This window comes from Crassostrea angulata, chromosome 7, assembly GCF_025612915.1.
Source record: "Crassostrea angulata isolate pt1a10 chromosome 7, ASM2561291v2, whole genome shotgun sequence".
Taxonomy (NCBI): Eukaryota; Metazoa; Mollusca; class Bivalvia; order Ostreida; family Ostreidae; genus Magallana; species Magallana angulata.
Window position 1 is genome coordinate 5,280,990 of NC_069117.1, and position 23,666 is coordinate 5,304,655.

The 23,666-nt window shown below is 34.6% G+C and overlaps 1 protein-coding gene and 1 long non-coding RNA gene across 4 annotated transcripts; one reads left to right on the plus strand and one right to left on the minus strand.

The window, feature by feature from the left end:
* Nucleotides 1–1,189: 1,189 nt before the first annotated feature.
* Nucleotides 1,190–22,691, minus strand: LOC128156713 (catenin beta-like). Of its 3 annotated transcripts, none has more exons than XM_052818964.1 (14): nt 22,533–22,691; nt 7,310–7,379; nt 6,125–6,397; nt 5,817–6,004; nt 5,401–5,705; nt 4,887–5,088; nt 4,477–4,621; nt 4,198–4,301; nt 3,864–4,070; nt 3,507–3,761; nt 3,241–3,402; nt 2,961–3,111; nt 2,593–2,847; nt 1,190–2,355 (listed from the first exon to the last, which is right to left on the minus strand). In XM_052818964.1, the coding sequence occupies exons 2-14, from the start codon at nt 7,353–7,355 to the stop codon at nt 2,150–2,152; spliced, it is 2,499 nt and encodes an 832-aa protein (XP_052674924.1). In that variant the 5' UTR covers nt 7,356–7,379; nt 22,533–22,691; the 3' UTR covers nt 1,190–2,149. The 3 variants fall into 3 exon arrangements, with proteins under 3 accessions (XP_052674924.1, XP_052674922.1, XP_052674923.1); XM_052818962.1 differs by having other exon boundaries at nt 2,946–3,111; XM_052818963.1 differs by lacking the exon at nt 22,533–22,691 and adding an exon at nt 9,489–9,725 and having other exon boundaries at nt 2,946–3,111.
* On the plus strand, nt 9,769–14,623 carry LOC128156716 (uncharacterized). Its single transcript, XR_008239758.1, has 3 exons — nt 9,769–9,984; nt 14,335–14,405; nt 14,513–14,623. It is a non-coding gene; the product is annotated as an uncharacterized LOC128156716 (long non-coding RNA).
* Nucleotides 22,692–23,666: the final 975 nt, after the last annotated feature.

The window sequence follows — 23,666 nt, forward strand, 5'->3', positions numbered from 1 at the left end:
ATATTAAGAACCATTGCCATCCGCAGGTTTGAAGATAAAAAAAATGTATTTTATTTATTACGGTGACCCGTTCGGACAAGGACAGACGCCGATGGGCCATGGTTCGTTTCCCATTAATGACCCCATATTTTTTTTTTTTTTTTTTTTACTATCTTCAAATACTTCTTTTTATATATTTGAATCCATTGTGGATGTAAAGGCTCTTTTATGTATCTTTTTTATAAGTTGTCCTAGAAACAAATGGTTTGTAAATGGCATTTCACTCTCTGCCTTGTTATCTACTGTATTTTGTTACCAGTTCGCTTGAAAACAGTCCATGTATGCTGGTAACGCGGGAGTAATTCACATGCTGAGCAATAATCTTTGCAGACATATGAACATGCACATTGTTACAGGCTTTTGACACAATCTGAGCAAAAAAGGGTGGTATTCTATGTATCCCCCTCTTCTGCTCAGATTCTGGTCAATGGGTCTTTGACTATGACAGCTTTGGGAAAATGGCCCAAATGATCATTTTTTTGTCACTGTACGTAAAATGAACCCCTCCCCTAGAAAAAAAATATGTACAAGCTTGAATCAAGCTAGTTTCAAAACTTTTGCCTTGCATCTTTTCTCAACTTGGAGTTTCCTTGCATCGTGTATTTATAGGTTAATTAACTTGTATCAAGGATTATGGAAAGGGCATAGTTTCTAGTGATCCTGGTATGAACTTCAATTTATATTGTCTAACGAGAATTTTCATTAGGACCAAAGGTACTCTCTACTCGTTTTATTGACATAAACATTTGTAGTCCTGAAAGGTTGAAAACGTAGTTTTGTGCCCTTAATCAGTATCTAAGGTGCTATGGGATTCCTCCTTATTGTGATGTAAATCCAATTGAAATAATCAATAAAATTAAAATAATTTTTGTCCGTTTTCCCAAGTTGTTGGCTAACAGCATAGTGCAATGGGTTGAAACATTAAATACGCATCTGTAAGTTACAAGTTTGAATCCTGCTCTTACCCTTCCAACAAATTTTAAAACCTATCTTTGGTCAAATATTGTATATCATAATATACTTTAATCCACATTAATATCTATTTATAGGTGTCCCATACCACCTTCAATTTCAAGCCTTATTTGCGCAGTTTGGATCACAGAACTATATCTTTTCAATATGCTTTGGAAATATTCAAGTTAACAAACAATATTAAAACAGAAGTTTTATTTAGAATTGCATGCATTACACAACACATAGTAATATCTTAATGTCAACTATTATAAATAATTTCCTGAATTATAAAATTATCTAAAAATGGATAAAAAGATAAGGTAAAGAAAGTACAAACCAAAAAAGAATTCTAAGACAAATGCATTCAAATTAAAAGATAGACAACTTTTTTTCTGCCAGAGATGTCTTCATCGATGATATTGATAAAATTCAATAAATATATGACCCAAATTAAAATGACTACCTTAGAGGCACTTAATGAAAGAGTACACAAACTGATATGGCATTCTTACAAAAATATAGGTCCTTTATATTTCTGACCAGGACAGTGGTACAGTACTGCCCTGAAACATTCCAACTGAAGGACATTTTAGGTATGAAGCATCTTTGCTTTGGAGGGTGGTGTCAGAAATATAAATTCTTTGTTCATATTCATGCCTGCTGCTTTGAATTTTTGTTTTATAATAAGATTTCTAATCTAGGGCATATACAAGATGAACGTTATAAACTAATGGAATGAATTATTTACAAAAAGAATATAGTCTGGTCCAGGTGGTTGAAGAGATGAGAATTTGGAAGTGCCAAAATGTTTAAAATATTCAGCTGCTCAATCTACAACCTTAACATTAAAATTCATGTTTAAAAACTCATTTCCCCTTGGGGAGGAAATCATTTCTTCTCTTATTGACATATGTTTTAAAAGTTTGCGAAAAAGAACTTTTTGATAGAAACTGGGTTTTTTCCCTCAAAATTATTTCCTCATTTGTTACAGTATGTCAATAGCAGGTTCATCATCAAGATTCTGTTCTACAGATCCATGTGGTAATATCCAATGTACAGAAAACATAACTGGCTACTTTGTTCTACACAATAGTTTTGTCTTTGTATTGACCACATCGAGGGTCCTCAGTCATGGCTTCTACAAACTGTGGCACATTTACAAGTCGGTGTCAAACCACGGCATGCCCTGGTTGTTGCCAGACTGTTGGGGCAGACTGGACTCGAGATTCTCGAAATTAAGGTCCCCTGACTGTGCGTTTGGTCCCAGGTCTGGCAGGTTTTCCATCCCACCATACTGACTCCCTCCCTGACTGCCAATGTCCAGACCCTGCATAGAGTCGATAGGAATCTGGTGCTCATAACCTGGACAAAGAAACAGGAAAAGTTCATCTCTACACTTTGGTAACATTACCACTTTTAAATTATTATACTAACAGATAAATCTGTATGATTCATATCAAGAATTTTACAGAGACAAATTTACACTAAATGGCATTTCTTTTGACATAGCCTTCATCAGATAAGTTACACACAACATCTTGTGCTGTAAATACAAGGTTTATTAAGCTAAATGGTTCTGAGAGTTGTGTATTTTCTCACCTCTGTTCATGTCATTGCTGTGCATGCTTCCTTGGCTGTCATGATGAGGGGGCTGGTACATTTGGTCTCTGTAGGAATCATCAGCTGGGGGCATCATGTGTCCCACATCCTCAAATCCTGGGGGCTGGACATCAGACCAGGGCATGTTCTGGTTGTCACGGAAGAGAGAACTGGTCAGCTCAACAGAGAGCCTCTTTTTGTAGTCCTGGGGTTTGTCCTCAGACATGCGGAAAAGAACAGCTGCTGCATAGGTTGCTGAAAGGAGAAAAATTACCAATTGATCACAACCTGACTATAGTTTACAGCATTTTAAACAGGAGAAGATAAATGACTGGAGTGTGTTAGGTTCTGACCATAGGACTCCTTACCGACGCCTTCGTTCCTGGAGTGTAACAACTCTGTGAGAGGGGCGGTGGCTCCCTCCTGCTCAATCAGCTCTGCTCCCTCTTTGTCTGCGGCCAGCTCACAGAGGACTCCGGCAGCCACACGCTGGATGTTCTCCACTGGAGAGTACAGCAGCTGAAACACCGACCACACCAGTTATCACATGTTATCTTTATTTTGTATCTTTGCATTTATTTCAATCAATATGGAAAATCATGCACTTTTAAAACCATGAATATCTTCTTATGACAGTTTTCAGCTTACCTGTACAAAGAGAGGAATGCCGTTCAGACCACGAATGACAGCTCTGTTGTGAGCCTCTCTGGCCAGAATATGCAGGGCTCCAACTGTTCCCTCTACTATTTCCTCCATGCGAACACCATCAACATACCCTGATCCCTGTCCATTGGAGCTGATAGAGGCTCTCTGAAAAAATATGCAGGTTTTGAATGTTCGTGAATTCAGTTACGTTTAATGCTTTGAACTACTGCTAATATTCAAGGAGTTTCATGTACACACAAATCCCCTACCCTCTGTGTATCTTGGTGGGCTCTGATGAGGAGATGGACAATCCTGGGCAGGGCACCATGTTCCCTCAGTGGAGCATGGTTTGCAGGACAGAGGGCCAGATTTCTGATGAGACCAACTACAGCCTTGATGAGGGGCCATCTGCTTGGTGGGTGAAGTAACTTGACTAGAACAGGAAGGCCGTAGTGTAAACGAACAGCATTCTGGGCCATTTCAGCTTCTGGGTGACGGCTGGTCAAATGTCTCAATGCACATACCTGAAAATAACCAGATATTTTTTTATTGGTGATTAAGAGGCTGAATTACTACAGTAGTACACAAGTTGTCTGAATTTTTGTGAAGAGATAAAGGACACATACTGCTGGTTCGGTGATGTCCTCACGGTCTCCTGCCTGTAAGATGGTTCTGACCAAAGCCTCGATGCCGTTGACCTGACAGACAATGACCTTGTTGCGCTGGTTGTTACAGGTCAAGTTGGACAAGATTCCAGCAGCACAGGTCACCACATTGAGATCGTTGGAGGAGAGAAGCTGAACAAGCATTTGCAAGATGCCTTCCATGTTGTCCTGGAGAAAAACAAAACATCCAGTAAATAAAATTTCACCAAAAACAAAATCGGTATGAAATATACACACATAGATGTTTCAATACAGAATGAAGACATAGTCCATTATTTTTAAAACAATTACGTACACATTTAGTTGCAGCATCTGACAAGTTCCTTATTGTCCATAGACAGTTCTGTACCAGTCTCTGACTCTGGTGTCCAAGGTGCATAGCCAGGGCCTGCATACCACCTATAAGAACATTTTTATAGTCAGCATTCAGTACATGTATCTATTATGACCAATAACAAACATTTCCTTTGTCACACAGCTTGTCCTATATAATAATAACAAGAAATAGATTTTCATGTTGTTGTTTTTTTCCGACTTGTTGAATAAATAATGAGGCAAGAATAAGCTAGCGTACCTGCTTCTACCACAGCTGGCTTGTTACTGGAGCAGACGGAGAGAACTTTGAGAACTCGGGATGTTGTCCACAACAACTTCTCGTATGTGTATGATCTCATGATCCTCACCAGTTCACCTGGTCCACCGCTGGCCAACACAATCAGCTAAAACAGAAACAAGCAACCCTCAATATACATCATAAACTCATTATTCTCTATATATATTTCTAGCACTCCCTTAAAAATCTTGAAAATTATTAACCAGTTTCAAATATGGACAATTGCTTAAGAGCATAATTTTCATAAGAGTTATCTGACAGTGTGCCAGATCTAGCCTTTCATCTATTTAATATTCTGTCATATTCTTAATATTTAACACCAATGCCCTAACCAATGAAAACATTCATTCTTTATTTTTTACCAAACCTACCTTGCTTTCTTGGTTTCCATAGGCCAAAATTTGTAGACAGTCTGTGGTTATAGCCAGAAATTTGACATTGTTTCTCTGCAGCAGTGCCACCATTTTTTGTAAACCACCTGCCAATCGAACAGCCATCTTGGAACCTTCTTGATGAAGAAGCAAGTTGTGAAGAGTTGTGATTGCGTAGAATAAAACTGATTCCACAGGAGAGCTAACAAAACAAAAATCAAAGGTTAGACTTCGAATTCAATATAATTTGCAGATAAATATTTGTCACTTGTAAATTTCATGTCAGCTATCTGTGATAGTGTTCTATTTGTTAGCCTAACATTTTCAGTTTCTCTTTCACTGTATATACTAGTTGTAGTTCAGATAAAACACGAGGTATTTATTTAAGAGGGTCATTTACAGATACATTATTCAAAGAAGCTACAAAGACAAAATCTACTTTAATGTTGGAATTTTGATAAAAGGTAGACCAAGAAATTTTTAAGGGGGGTGTATTCAAGAAGCAAGTTTTTACCTCAGCAGCTTGACAAGTGCAGGGATTCCTCCAGACTTGAAAATGGCCAGCAGACCCTGTCGGTGATGTGAGAGGTTGTGTAGGGTTCCTGCAGCACAGCGAGTGGTCTCCAAGTCAGAGGTGTTGTTCATGGCCTTGACCAGGGCGGCAACCATCTGGGGGGAGTTCATTATTGCATGTCGACTGGCCTCCTTCTTAGACAACTGGTGAACCATCATGGCTGCTTGTCCAACCACTACCTGATCTTCATCATTCAGAAGCTTGGTCAGCTCAGGTATAGCTCTCGTGGCAAGATCAGCATCATCCTAAAAACAATAAACTTATTATAGACATCTTACAAACATCTTTAAAATGACATTTCAATTTATTGTCTTGCCTTTGAATTATTGCCTCTACCTAAATAAAGCTTAACTCACCTGATAGTTGATAAGGTTAACAACAGCATGCTTCAACATCTGTGAGGGCTCAGCCAGTCTCTGTACAGCAGTGGGCTGGTCTGGGTGGACCTGGGTGGAGGGGATGGGGACCCCCTCGTCCAGCGTCTCGGGGAACATGGCCGCTCTCACTCGCTGGGAGCGGGTCTGGTTCAGCTGCTGGTTCACATCTAACAAAAACATATTTACTTGTTACAACTAATGGTCTTTGAACTTATTTTTATTTTTCAGGAAAAAAAGTGACTCTGATATTGACTTGTGAGAATAACTGTCAAAGACAAGAGACTGACCATCAATTTGTTCCTGTGTGTAGCCTTGCTGGGGGTACTGCTGGTCAGGCCAATCAAACATCTGCATGTGGGAGGTTTCCATGTTGGATTGGGGTTCCTCGATGTCATCATGGTGGCCCCCCTTGCTGCTGATAGAGGGAGCCTGGGTGGTGGCCCCAGAGTGGATACCAGAGTCCCCCATGTACTGGTTCTGTTGCCACATCATCGTCTGTTCCTGTTTGTTTTCCAGAGGCATGTTTGAGAGGTCCATGTAGTTCTGGCCTCCTCCAGACACTGCAAAAGAAATTCATATAATGTCAACTAATGCTTATCAGCACCAGACACATTAAAATAATCATATAAAGATTTACATATGATTCAGAGATGCAATCTCATTGAATACAACATAGACATCATTTAACAAGCATTGAACACATTTTCCCAAGGTGATACTGAGTATTCATTATCTTGTGTGGTACATTAACACTGGACAAACATGCTTAAAAATTGAGTTTATGATGCAATGTTATTAAACCAGCTGCCTATTTCAAAATATTCAATTATGAAATGCAAAGATACTGATCCTTTCAACATACTAACGATATAATTATGATCTTTTCATATTTCCTTCTTTTTTTTTAATTCTCTACATTTCACATAGGTTAAATGTTGCTTTGTAAGTCACTGGTCTGGGTCTTGCTTGGGTTTTAACTTTAATTTTATTAATTACTATTATGTAATATCTAACTTGAACAACATGCAGCTGGGGAACACAGAATGTTTTCACCAACACATAAACTGATCTTTTTACGTCTTTAATATGTGAATTCCAGATTTTTCTCATCTTCAATCACACTGTACATGGCGGCTCAGTAACTGTTCTTGTGACACAGATTCATCTATGTCACTTCAATTGAACATGTAGAACAAAAATTTCAATTGCGCACTTTTTTTTTTATATGTAGTTGTGCATTGCGTAGGTTTTAATGAGATGGTTTGATGAAACCTTACAAACTCTTTGACTTCTGTTTCTAATAGAATTCCAATTATGTGGTGAAAGTTGCTGGATCATTAATCATCTCTATCATTTAAACTACAGCAGTGACACAGCAGATGTAATTAGAGGGACATTCAGTTTCACCTGACAATTAAAATTGCACCTTCCTAATTGCTGGCGCCTGCAGAGTTAAGTGCGGGTGTACTTACTAGATCTGGGTCCGCCATCACTCTGGTTCATCTGATATGTACTCATGGTTAAAACTGGTTCTGTTCAACTCTGAAAACAAAACAAAAGGTTATAAACAGGGTTATCTACAAAAAGTGGTTTTCTCAAGTCAATCATCAATTTCTGACTTGTCTTATCATCAAAACCAGTAATATTTCATAATTCATCAATTAAAAAATGGAATTCTGTAACTTGATCAATATTTCAATTTATTGACATATCCATATCACTACTGTTATAGTTGACCTTTTTGGCACCAGAAATACATTCCTCGAAACATGGGTTTGAATCATTCCACCCTTAACTGAGTCAGAGAATCATTTCACTATAACTAGATTCAACTTGATTAGAATATTGTTACTTATTACTCAGCAGAATGTTGAATACACCTGCACACAGAATCCACACTTTTTGTGGGAGAAAATTGTTACAAGCTACCAGATCTGACAAATTTAGAAGCTGCATATTGCTTTGTAAATATCTGACCAAGCATGACGATATCCAATTTAATAATTTCATGTTTCCCTTTGAGGGCCCCCAAGACTGGCTTTTATCTGGAGTGCCAGCGCTGAGGTCACGAGAATGTAATGATAACCCCCCTGCCATTGGAAGCTAGAGATTTTTGTCTGCACGCCTGTTCCCACTATTATAAAAGGTCACCTGTGTATTAATACTCAAATGCCTTTCAATTATGATTTAAAGCATTCTAGTGTACACAAAGGAAACCTTGTTCAGCTCTGTGGAACAGACCTAGTGGTGTATATATACATACACAGAATTGACACTTCTTCGGCTACAACAGGTGCACAGTCTGGCTCTAGGCATTAGCATTAGGCACTGAATACACACACACACACACACATCTGATGAATTTACTCCTTAATCAACAGCTGCAAACACACACAGGCCAAGTTGCAAAATCCACTTTACAAAACTTTACAAGTTTTCATGTTAAGGGTCAGGAGCTGAGAGTTTGAAAAACTGTGTTAAAATAATGTCAATCGTGTCAGAACAAAAGTTTTTTTCTTTTAGATACCTCACAATTCTGAGTGTTCTCCACAAAGAACCTGTTAACCTACCTCATATTAAACATCCTCTTAATATTCTTTTAACATGCAGTTGTGTACTTTTAATGTGTCAACCTTAATTATCCTCTCCAAACTGTTTGTTTTAGCCATTTAAAGTACATTAATTTTACACAAGACATGATAATTAATGAAATGTGTCAACCTTTCCCGGACTAATTGTAAGAGAATGACTTTCAACATGTTAAACATTTCCTCCTGTCAGCGATTGTAGACACAAATTCTACTTTGTCAGGAAAGTTTGGGCTCAGTATTCTGTTCTAGACGACAGAGTTAGGGTTCAAAGACATTGAGCGGTGGGTGCATGATCACATAACAACTTGAAATGACAAAGTCTCCCTATTGTTTGAAACAGGGCAGTCAAAGGGCACCATTCCAAATTTAACTCTCATCCATCTCAACGAATTAACACCCCCCCCCCATTTTCTGTCTAAAGCAACATAGGTCATATTTTGGATATAAAATAAATAAGAATTGGTATAAATCAAATCTTTGTAAAGACTTATGCTATTTTCCCTTATTTTAACACACACTGAACAACTTTTGCCCATTTAAACAGAAGTTTACTTTGAGGCCCTGAGAGAGAATAACAGTGAATTACAGTGCCAGTATCTTATAAGTTAGAGATTTTCAGTAGTCTATTAAACAGAGCACAAATTCTAATTACTTTAAGCAAGATAGGCCTGATTTCATGAACCTTTGAAACACTGACATGCACTTTAGGCCATCTGGTCTTGTTTCCAAATAGGCAGTACATTGCAACATTGTATCATCAAAGTTAGTGCACAGAAACCAAATGAAGCACAGTGCATGGTAATGTCAATATAGTTACAGTGATAAGATAGTCTCCTTGTTTATAACTATCAAAGAGTGAATTAATGATGAATCCATTATATCTACAAACACATTCCATAGACTAGCAGGCTCCTAGTTTGCAACACCACAAGTAACCTTAATTAACACGTCATTATTTCCCTAAATTCAGATCATACAGAGTGTATCTCAAATGCATTGTTTTCTGTTTGGCTTTCGCACCCCCCTCCAATAATGCAGCATACAAATCTAAGGGTCTTACCTTTACATGCTGTGTAGAGGACACAATAATTGATTAGTTTAGAACATTCCTGCTGAGACCATCACACAGAATTATTAAATATCACAACACCTATAATGGTTTATATCCAAACTATGAAAAATCTTGTCAAAACTCCTCAATGTTTTCAGAGTGACTTTAGTCAATGAAAGAGAGATACAATTAAAGTGTCAAACACTGTTTAAAATTATTCAACCTCTCTCCCACATTTAAAATCCTGGCATAATGTGACTAATATTAGGCATGCCAAAGCAAAGGGCCGTAACTCGATATTCTCTATTTTTTATATGTCTCTGACGTCATGCGTATTTTAGGCATGAGGGTTGTTGTCTTTTACGGCTTACAACTCGAAGAAAACGTACGATATATTCCGAATGTTAAAGGAACCAGTTTACGAAATGATCCAAGCGCATGCCTTTCTCTCTACTTCTGGAGAAACACGTGTTTTTATCAAAGAAAAATAAGCTGAAAGAGAGCGGTAAGTGTGTTTTGTCTTTTTAAATGCAAAGGCAACCTTTTAACTATGATAGGTAAAATATATCATACTTTATGCTGTTAATTATTATAAGAAATGATGAAAGAATGCACGACAATATGTATATTTTGTCGAAATAATATGTGGTGTGTTGATAGCCTCGTTTCCGTTCAAAAATGGCGGCTCCCATATTTCACACTGATTTTCACCTTTTATTTCATTTACAAAGATATATAGCGTAGTTTATGCTTGTATTTAAAGTTATTTTGAAACCATATTATTGAAATTGTTCTTATTACGGATTATCTTCGATCAGATAATAAGATTTTAACGTTAATTTCGATATGTCAACAGAGGAAATTCGAAATGTATATTGAATTGATTATGGTAGGCGATTTACATATTGTAATGGCATTCATTTACTACTTTCAACAGATCAAGAGTATGTCAAAGAGTTCTCATCTTTGTGAGGTACTTGAAAGGCAAAGAGCGGGGTTTTGTGTTCCTAAACTTTCCTTTGTCAGGAAAATTTTGGATGGCCGTTTAGCCAGCAAAACATGTTCAGATAATGCCAGAAAATTACTGAGCATTTTTGACAAATTTGTTAAAGAGATTTATGATGATAACAACTATCTAAAAGCTAGAGATATTTTTGAAATAAAGGTAGAAGACTACCTGTATCAGGAAACAGAGTTCATTGAAACTTTGATAGAAGATATCACGGACGAAATTTTTTTCAAACGTGAAAAGAAACTCATTGGACTATTAGATATCCCAAGCAGCATTTTTGAAATAAATAGGGCTTTAATTGAAAATCGAGGAGGAAAAATGACAATTCTGGATGACTGTAATGATATCTGTTAAATAACACACCCCCCCCCCCCCCAAAAAATGCCACTCATAACCAATAAAGATGCCGTAAACATGTTTGAAAAAATGAAAAATGACAATGTTCCTCTATGTAAAATTGACCAAATTTTTAAAGATTATATAGGAGAAAATGAAATTATTAATGCAGATGCTTTAGTAAGGAAATTAAGACGCACAAATGAAAACTTAAAGAAAAAAAAGGGGAAATACAGAATCGATTTTGAAGCTTTAAATTTTGAAATTCCTGTAGGGACAGTAACACGAGGTGTTAAAAAGCCAATTATGGCACAATTCGAGTCTGAAGCAGTTAATTTAACATTGATGTCTTTGAGCAACACATTAAAAGAACAAAATGAAAAAATTAAGCATAGAGAACTTCTCTGTGAAGAAGAAATAGAGGCGTCAAAACATTTACAGCAAAATAAATTAAAAGAAATAACAGAAAAAGAAAAAAAAAGAAAAAAAGAGGTTGATGAATGGAAAGCAAAAACAAGAAAACTTAGGTATGAGAATTTACTACTAATGAGAAAAAGAAAACGAGATGAATTAAAAATAAAAACGGCTAAAAAGTATCAAAAACTGGAGAGAGATTGCTCATATTTGCTTACAAAAGAAAAAGAAAGATGTAAGGAATTGTTGTCTGAATATAAAACTATGCAGACTGAGCTTACAAAACTACAATCTGTTCCTCACGAGACAAAACCAGAGGGTAATGATGACTCTGCAAAAGAATTATTGAAGTTGAAAAGTGATATAAATTAAAGCACTGGAACAGGAAAGAGATTATTTGTTGAATTTATTGGATGATGATGTTGAAATGAAAATATTTGATGAAGATTCTGGATCATACACCCCGCAGGTTAGAGAATGTATAATGAAATTGACCTCTCTTAATGTTGCCACTAAAAACATCCCATCAGTTATTGAAAGCGTTTTAAAGTTAGGAAACAAAGTAGCTAATAAATTGCCATCAAGACAAACAGTAGACAACATTGTGTGTGAAAAGGTAGCAATCGGACAAAAACACATTGGTGTGAAACTGGGACAACAGAAAAACCTTTGTTTGTATGGAGATGAAACGAGAAAGAAAGGCAAGACTTACCAAACATTCCTTGCAAGCAATGAAGAAAAAGAGGTCTTTTGCCTGGGACTAAGAGACATGCATAATAAAGCAGCCTCAACAACATTGGACACTTTCAAAGAAATTCTCAACGACATATCATCTGCTTGTGAGGAAATGATAATCAATGAAGATGTATCAGTTGGTCATACAATCATAAGCAACATCCAAAGTTTCATGTCTGATAGGGCTAAAGTAAACATATCATTCACAGAACTTTTGCAGCAGTATAAATCGGAAATTTTGTCTATTGTTAAAAAGGACTGGGAAGTACTCAGTAATGAACAAAAACTCATGTGCAGCAAAGTTAATAACTTCTTTTGTGCACTTCATCTACTTGTAAATATGGCAGAGTGCACATCACCTATTCTCAAAAAGTTTGAAGATGAACAAGGAAATTCTGAATCTAATGGTGTTGAAGATCCTGAAACTGACCAGGAAAGTGAATGTTATTTTTCAAAAAGCGAGGCTAAAACATTAACTTTAATGAGATGTTGCTCAAAATGTTTCTCTTGTGGAGGCGATGAGAAATGTGGTGCATTTGCAGAATTCAAAGTTTATTGCAGTTCAAGGGATAAAAAAGTATTATTTATTCCATTCCGGGGAAACAGGTTCAATGTAATCTTTTTTATTGCTGAGGTAGTTTACTACCACAGAGAGACAATCAGTACATTTCTAAACAATGTTCATGGAGTTACAAACAATCTGCACAAGATAATTGCTCATTTAATTAAGAATCCAGTTTTCCTTGCTGCCTGCAAGGTGTTGGGATTAATATCAAAATTGATAACTGCACCGTTTTGGAGAATTATTGAAAAGAACCTCAATATTTTAGATCTTAACACATATTTTGAAAGCCTTACTGTATACCTTGAAAGACAGAGCACAGATGCATCAGGATTTGTGAATGGAGATGAGTACCCATTTGAAGAGAGTTTAATTGTTAAAGACAAACTTTATGAGGAATTAGTGAAACCAAATGATGAATTTGATCATATTGCTATTCAGATTGCCCAATTGCTGTTTTGTGGCTTCCATAAACTTGTTTCTGGCGCCTTAAGAGAACATTTACCTGGAGGAGCATACAATAACCCTTCTGATAAACTCAAAGATCAAAGCAAATCTGTTGTTCCACACAATAAAATGAGTGAGAGAGTGTTTGGAATGTTAGACAACTTTATAAGTTTTCGCCCAAACGCATCAACCATAACAAATGAGGCATTCATCATGTTTTCATTTAACAAAACATCCAAATGGTTAGATTCTTTACCAGATCAAGAAAAACACGAGATGATAAGTAAGGGTATTTCGGAAGGAAGGGAGCTTAGAGCACAATTTAAAGAGCGGTGCCATGATATTGTTTTAAAGCGAAGACAGCTTTTAGAAGAAAAAAAGGTTGCCCTTGCTAAAAAGGAGCAAAATTTACTTGCACAGCGGGAAAAACAAACAAATGAAATAGCATATTATGGGCTTTGGCAGTCGAGGGAAAGAGTTGATGCAGCACTTGGTGAGATTGAGAAGGAGAATGAGAAAAGGAAAGCACTTGAGGCTCAACTTCGATTTAGACAAAAGATGTTGAAGCAAAAACATGAAAACAAAGAGGTTTTTAAGTTTAGCTCTAAAGGTAAAAAGCATCCTATTTCTGTATTGAGAGAAAACTTGCTGAAGCTTATAGATGCTGCTTATCATGGCCCAGATACTGAACCACAAAGAATTAGGACTCCATTATTGGTTGGGAAAAGGGTTAAACATAGATTTTCAAATGGCAATTACATAGGAAGGGTTATAAGTGTTGTGCCAGGTTTTGTGAACTTCTATAACATTGTGTATGATAATGATGTGGCAGAAGATGGAATTACAAAGTGTGTGTACACTTACAAACTTTTGGATGATTATAAAAAGGGTGATTTAGAGATTATACCAGAGGTATCAGTTGAATGTATGGCATTTCGGTTGTTTTTCTGTTGTTGAAAGTTTTGGAAAAGACCTTTACAGTTGTGAATTTCCTACTTCATGGAATACTAAAATTTTATTTCTTTTTTACTAAAAAACATTTTGTTTTTAATTATTTATCATATGTACTATTGAAAACTGATAGAAGTTGCAGGCTTGTCTTCTTTGTTTTGTTCTTATAGTTGTGGGTTGTTTTTTTTTTCAATTCAGACTTCACATTTCTATATTGGTGCTAGTATTAATAATACACTGTATGATAATTATGAGAATTGCATTTACTTTTCATCACTGAAAATAAAACTTAAACATTTCAATTTATTAAAGCAATACATTTCATCAGTCCATTAATAATCATACAATTTGTTTAAAATTTAAAATATCTTACAAAATTTACTTTTGCTTGGTTTCAGACATGTTAGCAGAGATTTCATGGTTCCCGAGTTAAGACTTCTGTATACTGTTCTGATTCATTTCTAAACAGGTAATTATGTATTAGTAAATAGTATTACTGAGATATCTTGTTTATTTATTCATTTTATTGATATGCAAATATCACATAAATTAATATTTTTTTAATTCTATTTACAGACATTGCATGGGGCCAGAGATCTAGCTGATCGACCAAAATAAACTAACAATTTTCATTTCATTGTTAATTATAATTAATAAAATTGTATGTTTAATGAAAATTTCACACTGGACATTGTTCTTTTATCAATTCTCTTGAGTTTTGTGTTAACAAAAAAAAATTTTCAGTGGTTTAAAGGTATGAAAATGGAGGTGACATTTTATATGTAAAAATTCAATTGTAAATGTTAAAAGTGCAAACTTCAAAAATATTTTAAAAATATATAATGTTGGAATTTTTCAAAAACAATGAATTTTTAAGCTTAATAGCAGGTAACAGAATTGAAATATACAAAGATTTTAATCTCATAATACCATTTTAAAATTGGCTTGGCATGCCTACTAATATTTACACTCCTCACTGACAGGTATTTTTAATCACTGAACCTTGAACACCCCTCACAAGTGACATGGACTCAACCATGGCACAGCAATTTTCTGCCAATCACTGATATGTCTGAGGGGGAGATGGATGGAAGTCTTATTTAAATAGTCTACTATGACATGTGTCATGTGTGACCCTCTGAACCAGGTCCGCCAGTAACCTTAAATGAGGCTCTTGAAGGGGTTTTTAAATATTCCACAATGAATTGCCTCTGTGTAGATCAGAATTTGATAATGCAACATACTATCAATATCTGCCATATGGCTGTGGAGAAAATCGTTTGCATTTCAACATAAAATATCACATCTTCCTGTGTTTTTTTTCACAAATTAATCAGAAGTGCCACAAGAAATTTCCTTTTAATCGTATCATCACTGTCACTTGCACACTTCATTATTATGTCTAAAAATATGACATTTAGCATTAATTATTACAGTTTGCACTTTTAAGAAAATAATTAAATCGTCATGTTTATAATTATATCATTATAAGCAAACAAAATAAGAACATCAGGCTTTCTCACTCCTAGCATGTACAAGGTACAGAGAGAGATTATTTTTAATTTTCATAATACATCTAATGACTACAGACCCAACCACCCCTATCTCTTAGCTGGATCAAAACACCAAAACTTCTCTAGAGTGAGTTCAAGATGTAAACAAACTGATGCAAAATGACATTACAGTAAATTTACATGTCAACGGTAACTTTTTTCTCATTTCTGTTTTACCTGGATTAGTGGCCAAATTCACCAATCTTTCACTCCATACTAGTATACAAGAGGGACCAATACTGTCGGCATTGTCCTCATCAGAGACAACCAGAAGGCCATAGTCCAACAAAAGACCAACAGAAATGTTTTTATCAAATCCCATCCTCTCCAATATCCTCTTAAAACTTAATAAGGTGATGAAAGTTGAACCACGTATATTATGTACCTGTACTACTTACTACAAATAAGTTACTTCAGTTTATAATACATTTCATTTGCATGAACAATTATATATAAAAGTCCCATAAGGCCATGAACAAAATGCAATCTTTTACAAAATTATCAATCCTGAATGATGAAAAACCCTACCCCCTACTCCCACTATAAACTGTAAGAATTCATTTTTTTTTATCAGATGTTGATTTTTTATCCATCCCTATTATTACTGTCTTCCCTGGAAGAAGGTATAAAGAGTTGAAAAAGTTTTCAGTCTCTGTGTTGGGCACCTCTTACTTTGTGATTGGTAGAAAATACATGAGAAAATTTACATTTATTTTATTGGTTGAAATACTGTTTGGTTTAAGAGAGATAATTTTCTGATGATTATTTTTACGTATGACTTAACAATTTTCGTAGATTTCAAATCTTAAGGTATTCGATGTATAATGAAGGGATATTGTACAATTTTGAATCATTTTAAACTATTTAACTTTGTATTGCTAGATAACAATGAAAGTGAAATAAACCAAATTCACATGATTGACAACATATAAAAAAAACGGTCATTTTGCACCTTAAAATTTTTTAAAGAGTTATTTCCCCTTGATGAAAAAAAGAAAATTTTAATTTATTCAAAATATTTGCAGTAAATGATTAATTTTATTTCAAATTTTAATAAAGAGAAAGTTTATGCATATATTAACCAAGAGAGTTTTACGAATTTCAAGTTACTTTTTAGAATATCTTAATAAAACATACGTTGCCCATAGACCTCAATGCAAAATTCAAGGTGTAATTAGTTGAACCATAATCAAAATTTTGAAAATTCCTATGGTGGAGTATTTTTATTTGATATCACCTTCAAAATGATATGATTAAGAATGTCAGACCATTCATTTATTAGGTACAAAATGTGGTCGTTATACATTGAATACCTTAAAAAGTGAGAAAATGAAAAAACATTGAAAATTGCTATTAATAAAATTCAGGCTTTAATTTTTCAGAACAACTAGTTGAAAGTAATATTCTATTTCAAAATATTTTGTTCGTTTCTTTTTGTTATAATTATACAAATACAAAAATGTTAAAATTTGAAATGGTATGTATGGCTAATATCTAGTGCTGAAATGAATGTTCGAATATTCGCGAATGAATAGTTAATTTCTAATATTCGAATGCATATTTAGCATTCAAATATTCAGTCACAAGTTAAACATCCGTATTACAAGCACTATAAACTTTGCAGCAGCATGTTATTTCGTTACGATGGAAAAGAAGTCAGATTAGGGAGCATTTTATGCTGAATGAAAGTAAAGACAAAGCCATTTGCAAACTCTGATCATTGACTGCCGTACTTATTTACATTGAAAGTAAAAGCAGGGTTTACATCCTGCGAAGACAAACATTCTGGATTTTTTTATTCATATAAGAATATGAAGAAATATTTTGCTAAAATGTTTGAACAAGTGTGAGTGTTAATATCGAAAGGTATAAGATTTTTTTTTAAAAGATGTAAGATATGATTTGTTCTTTAATTTTAAATATTCAGGACACTTTCCGGAATTAAGGTTGTTATTGGGTTTTTTTTGTACTAAAATCAAACATGGCGGAAATATTTGGACTGACCTACAAAGTTACGAATCCTTCTCATACAGGAGTCAGGACTGCAGTATTTTATTAAAGATTGAAGTAATAAATCTTTTGATTGTAGTTGATGGAGATTAATAAAAAAATTACATTACACATTATTTGCATAAAAAATAAATGGGCAACTATAATTCAATACATTTTCTTATTGTATAGAAAAATCATATGCTAGGAAAGGGGAAAACTTAAAAGCTCATTAAAAAAAAACAACAAAAAAACGACCTACCTACCCTATTTTAAAATCTGATGAATAGGAAACACACATATTTTTTTTTGGCCTAAGCAGATAACACGTACAATCACATTGTAATATAAATTATCAAACATGCTTAATACCTTGTAGATGACGTCTACGAATATTCGATTACGAATCGAATACCACTCACAAATATTCAAATATTGATTTATGGAATTCGTTTCAGCACTACTAATATCTGTAAACAAGTTTGCATATTAGATACGGTAAAACTAATACATGTATCAGTACAACAGAGCGATGCTGAATACAGTTGTATTAACTTTGATTTTATTAAATTGATACGACCCGTCCTATATCTTTTTACCTACTATATGAAGGCGATATTTGTAAACATAAAAAAGATTTAAATTTTGTTTGATAACTAATTGCTGTTAAGAGTTAGCTTTAAAGGCTAAACTTGTGTTCTCACTAGCAAAATACAAGTGAAAAATTAACACAACCATTACAGAAAAATGTTATCAGAATTTGGATGTTTATCTAAGTTTTAAAAAGGAAAAAATGTCTTACCTGACATAAAAATTCTATCATATTACATTATTCCCTCCATTTAAGTAAATTTTTGTCATATATTCATTCATCACATTTACATCATCATTGATGAGTTGTCTTCTCTTAGCTTAACCACTTTGTTTTATTCATTACAATTAGTAAGACAGTCATGACAAGTTCTCTTTGCAAGACCTTGTGTTAGGAAAAATTCTGTCCATTAAACTCAATCATTCATAAACACCCAGGGGATATAACTGAGACTTCAGACAGGCTTTACAGCTGACTGGGTTGACATGTTGCACTGACACCATTTCAACTCATCCCAATAGGCACAGCGTAATTACTTTAATTACACTTTTCATTTTCATTCTGCAAGCAAATGTTATGGCTTTCCTTAACTGTATCCTACGCTGAAAATCAATATAAAATATACGTTGCAAATTTTTTGTTTCTACGCATAGTTGGCCATGCTCAGTGTTCTGCTAAAACATCACAACACTGAGTTATGTTTCTAGCAAAATATATAAAGAGACGCATTAACCCTGAAGCAACTTTTACAGAGACTTTCTAATCAGTTCGGAAATTGAAGCTTAATATAATAAATCTATGGTTAAAATTCTCTTCAGATAATCATAAATCAGAATCAGTTTCTTATTAGAACATTCTATAGAACATTTGTCCATTCTCTTGGGCCACTTACAATATGAATTGGACAAAAAATGAGACAATATGTAATGTTTAAACAGAGGTCTTCCAGATTTAACCAACAGTTTAGTAAATCTGGCTCAGGCTAGACTATTAATACAATTTTCATCATCTGCTACACAATATATGACTTTGGTAATGAATACATCTTTTATTTTACTTGTAAAAAAAATACAGTAAAGAAGCACAATTTTATTTGTACATCAGACTGTATACTAGCAATTTCAGAACTGACTTAAAAAAAAAAAAAAAAAAAAAGCACACCTGAAGCTCACAAGCAACACACCAGTTTTTCCTTCCTTCATAATACAAGCTAGCACTGATGTGTTGATGACATAATACAAGCTAGCAATGATGTTTGGTGACAATCTTTTAATTTTACGAGTTATTTATCTTTAATAATTCATTCCTAAAGGAGCAGTTTCAAAGATATTCATACAATCAGTTTTTTAATACAGGTGACACTCGATGGCTCGAACTTCGATCTTTCGAAGTTCTTTGTCTCTCGAAGTGGACTCACGGTCCCAATTTTTTTCTCTATATAACTAAGCAAATTTACTCTTGATCTCTCGAACTCCGATTTCTCGAAGTTCTTGATTTCTCGTAGTGACACCTGGGTCCCGTTACACATATTTCATTGTTTTCCACTCTTGATAACTCGAAGTGGTTGCTGTGTACACACGCGGCCGATCAAGTGTAAAATTATAGCTACGCGTGGACCTTACCTGGATGGTTGAGTGAACTCAACTAGCGTGGTAGTGTTAATTGGTTGATTACGTAAGTGACACTACCCCTTGCTTTCTTCAAAGGGTAGATAGGTAATTTGTAAGTGACCAATTAACTTCAACAACTTGTGAAAGTTACGGTAAATGCTCTTTATTTAAAATATTCTAACGTAATGATTAAGAGAACATAATATGCTTAAAAGATTTTTAACGTGAAAAAATACACTTAATAACCACACAAGTAAGTTCTATATTGTTTAAATTGAAGTAATGTAGCAGAAAATCCGATTGAAATCATGTCAGACTATCCGTCCATGTTATAAATATAAATTTCCGGCTACTATAATTTTAGAACCAAAATGACCGGAACAAAAATCTCCGGATTTTTTTAAACTTTCGATCTCTTGAACTCTTGATCTCTCGAAGTTTAATCATGGTCCCCTGAAGTTCGAGTTATCAAGATTCACCTGTATATATTGCAAAGAAAACGTTTTCCTGGTTATCCTTAGAGGAAGTAGATTATTTTTCCCATTATCAAAGGTCTCTCTATCTATACACTTACTTAATTTGTATGACAGGTTTTAAAAACCCAGTACATTATAACCCCCTTCCCCCCCCAAACAACTTATTGTGTAGGGTATCAAGTCAAATTCAAATTATAGCTAAAGAACTGAGTGAAAATATTGCTTATGCACTGTACATATAGGTCTCCAAATTCAATATGAATAACTTTAAAAGTATTTTTGCTAGTACTGTAATAAATTATAAATATTTGGGATCTTTTAAAAGATTAATAACATTAATAAATGATTTTGCTGTTAATCTGTAAACTATAGTTAATGTTTGTTAAGGGTTCTTGACACCCCCGTGACTTTTTAATTTTTGGGACAGTACATCACAACATGGCAATTTCAACCCATTGTAACACTGGTTATGTCACCAAAAGTTGGTGTCTATCTCAGTAGTGCAATAAGTACAGCTTCAGTCTATTAACCTGCAGGTCCAGAGTTCGAATACAGCAGGGAATTCTAGTTTTATAAGCAGCAATTAATTCTTTAAAAGCTGGATTTTCCCCAAAATAATTAATTTTTTTATAACTAGCGCATTTTTTTTAGCGTCATAAATTGCAGCTATTTACTATTAGATCCAAGGGCATCCATCCGAATTTTTTCAGACCGAAAGCTACAGACCTGCAGCTAGGGCTGGTCCATCTTTATTTCTCACATTTTGTGTGTTCTAACCCCTGGAACTGACAAGTCAACTCCTGCTAGGGGAAAGAAGTTGGGGATGTTGATCTTCATGAGCGAAGATTCTTTAAGGGGGAGCAAAAGATGGTCAGACTGGTTCAAATTCTGAAACCAGACAACTCAGTGGGTAAAGAGCCTGACTCGAGAATCAGGGGGCCCTGGAATTGAATCCTGGCCTGGCCCATTTCTCCAATCCCATTACAGATCAAAAACTTTAGTTTAAAGTCTTGAAATAAGGGTTTGCAGAAAATTATTTCATCTTTGAAAAAATAAATTATTCTGTGGTCAAAAAGTGTTTCTCAAATGTAAAACTCTGACAGCCTAAAACTTCTTTATGGATTTGTTCTTTGAAATAGTTGTGTAAAATTAGAAAAATTAGCAAAATGTCTGTTATGTTTAGAACCAAAAGCTGAGGAACACTATTTTTGTTTAGACACAACAATAAATAATGATTATACTGTATGTCACGACGGTTGCATTATATCACAATACAATGCATTGAACTATTAGCCCACTGACACTGACTCATTCACTTTAGAGTTCATACACTTATAAGCAATTCACTGTTTTCTTTAATCAATAATGTTTTTAAGTCATTAAAAAGTAGAAAGAAGATGATTGAACAGGATAAATAGACTACGTTTCTGACTTATTTAACACTGCTCGAAGTTTTCGTGCTATCATATGTAACACGAAACAAAACAATGCAATGTCGGCCACGGGCCCTGGAAGTTATTGTAAATATATTGCATGTGCATGTATAAAAAAGTAAGGGTAGGACACTCTCTTGGGGGCGAAATCGGGTTTGACGAAGTCTGGGCGTTCCTCAAACGAAATTTCGCGATAAATCGTTCAAGTATACTTTACTTACGACATATGTATACATTCGTTCCGCTCCAATGCTGTTACGTCGAAGAAAAAGGTGTTTTTATACATCCAAGTGTCTAAGAATTTCGCTAGACTGGTTTACATCCGGTATAATCGCAGTGAATCGAAAGATAAGTTCTGATTAATTAATAATAAAATAAATCTGCTCGTCAATAAGGTGGCGAAACTGATAACAATTTATGGTGAGTATGTATCAGATGTTTGAAAGGAGTTATGCATATAGATACTGGGTAGTTTGGCCTTTCAACAATGAAATGCGAGAATAATGAAGAAGATTGACAAATATCGATAAGAAATTGAAGAATTTATTTCATTATTGACCAATCAGAACTTACCTTTCAATTTACCTTTCGATTCACTGCGATTAAACCGGATGTGAACCAGTCTAGCGAAATTCTTAGACACTTGGATGTATAAAAACACCTTTTTCTTCGACGTAACAGCATTGGAGCGGAACGAATGTATACATATGTCGTAAGTAAAGTATACTTGAACGATTTGTCGCGAAATTTCGTTTGAGGAACGCCCAGACTTCGTCAAACCCGATTTCGCCCCCAAAAGAGTGTCCTACCCTTACTTTTTTATACATGCACATGCAATATATTTACAATAACTTCCAGGGCCCGTGATGTCGGCCATTCTTTGCTCAGTGTAAAAATTGACGAAAATAACTTACTGTGTTTTGTTAAAGTTTATAAATCTTACCGAAATAACAATGCCCCCTCGAACCATAGGTGGCTTTCGAAAAATATGTGGATAACTGCCTCTGTTCTATTGTGTTTTGAGTTCTCGATTTGCTCGTTCTGATTCAAATGCTCCAAGATGGCGAAAGTTGCATTTCACGCATGCGTATTGGTAACGAGCACCTGTTACACGACCATTTTACTCAGTAAACAACAACCAACCCCAACCCCCCTTTCCAAAAAAGTAGTCCACCTGTATTTAAAATTATATTTGACAATTTTTTTTAAAATTCATCTGAAAGCTGGAAGAAAAACAAGAACTACAAAACAATTAAATGATTATAACAAAAGCTATAATTCAATGCCAGCTCATTAAATTTTCTAAATTTTGCTATTTTATGAAAACTGACATGATTGAATTACGAACATTTTTGAAATGTTTAACATTTAAAGAAAGATTTTTCTAGATTGTAAAATAATCAACATGATCTATGATTATAACTATTTTACTAGGACGCTCACATTACAATAGTTTTTATAGTTATAAATATTTGTAGTCAAATAAACATGATAAATGGGTTTTAGATTATTTAAAATAAATATATATACATTGTTAAAAGGGGTATTGAATATTTGATTTTAACGTAAATGTGATTGTGCGAGTAAAAAGGGGGAGGGGGTTTAAGACATAGCCCAATATTCTAGTAAACATTAGGTAAACAGGTAAAGGGCGTGGGTTACAAGGCGGTCGACGCACTTTATGACCTGCAGCAATAGACTTGAGAGATCGGCAAACCCAAATCCACGCCCACACTGAATAAGTATACACACCTTCTTTCTATGATGATAAGTTAAACGGACTTCGATAATTTATATGTTTGTAGAAAACTTTACAATTTTAAAATTTCAATTTTTGCATTTTCATTCGCTTAGATTTACAACAGAGTTAATTTCCTTTGATCTTTACAAAAATCTATATTTTCCTGTCAATCATATCACCGGATCCTGCGCTGGCGAAAGGCGTGTACGTTTTTGTCCTGTTTACATGCGCGACAAGAAATAGTTCTGATAATTTTGTATAATTTTTTCTTCTTTTTAAAGTAAACTAAAAATTTTATATGTATGGATCATATAAGTACATTTAATTTTATCGAAA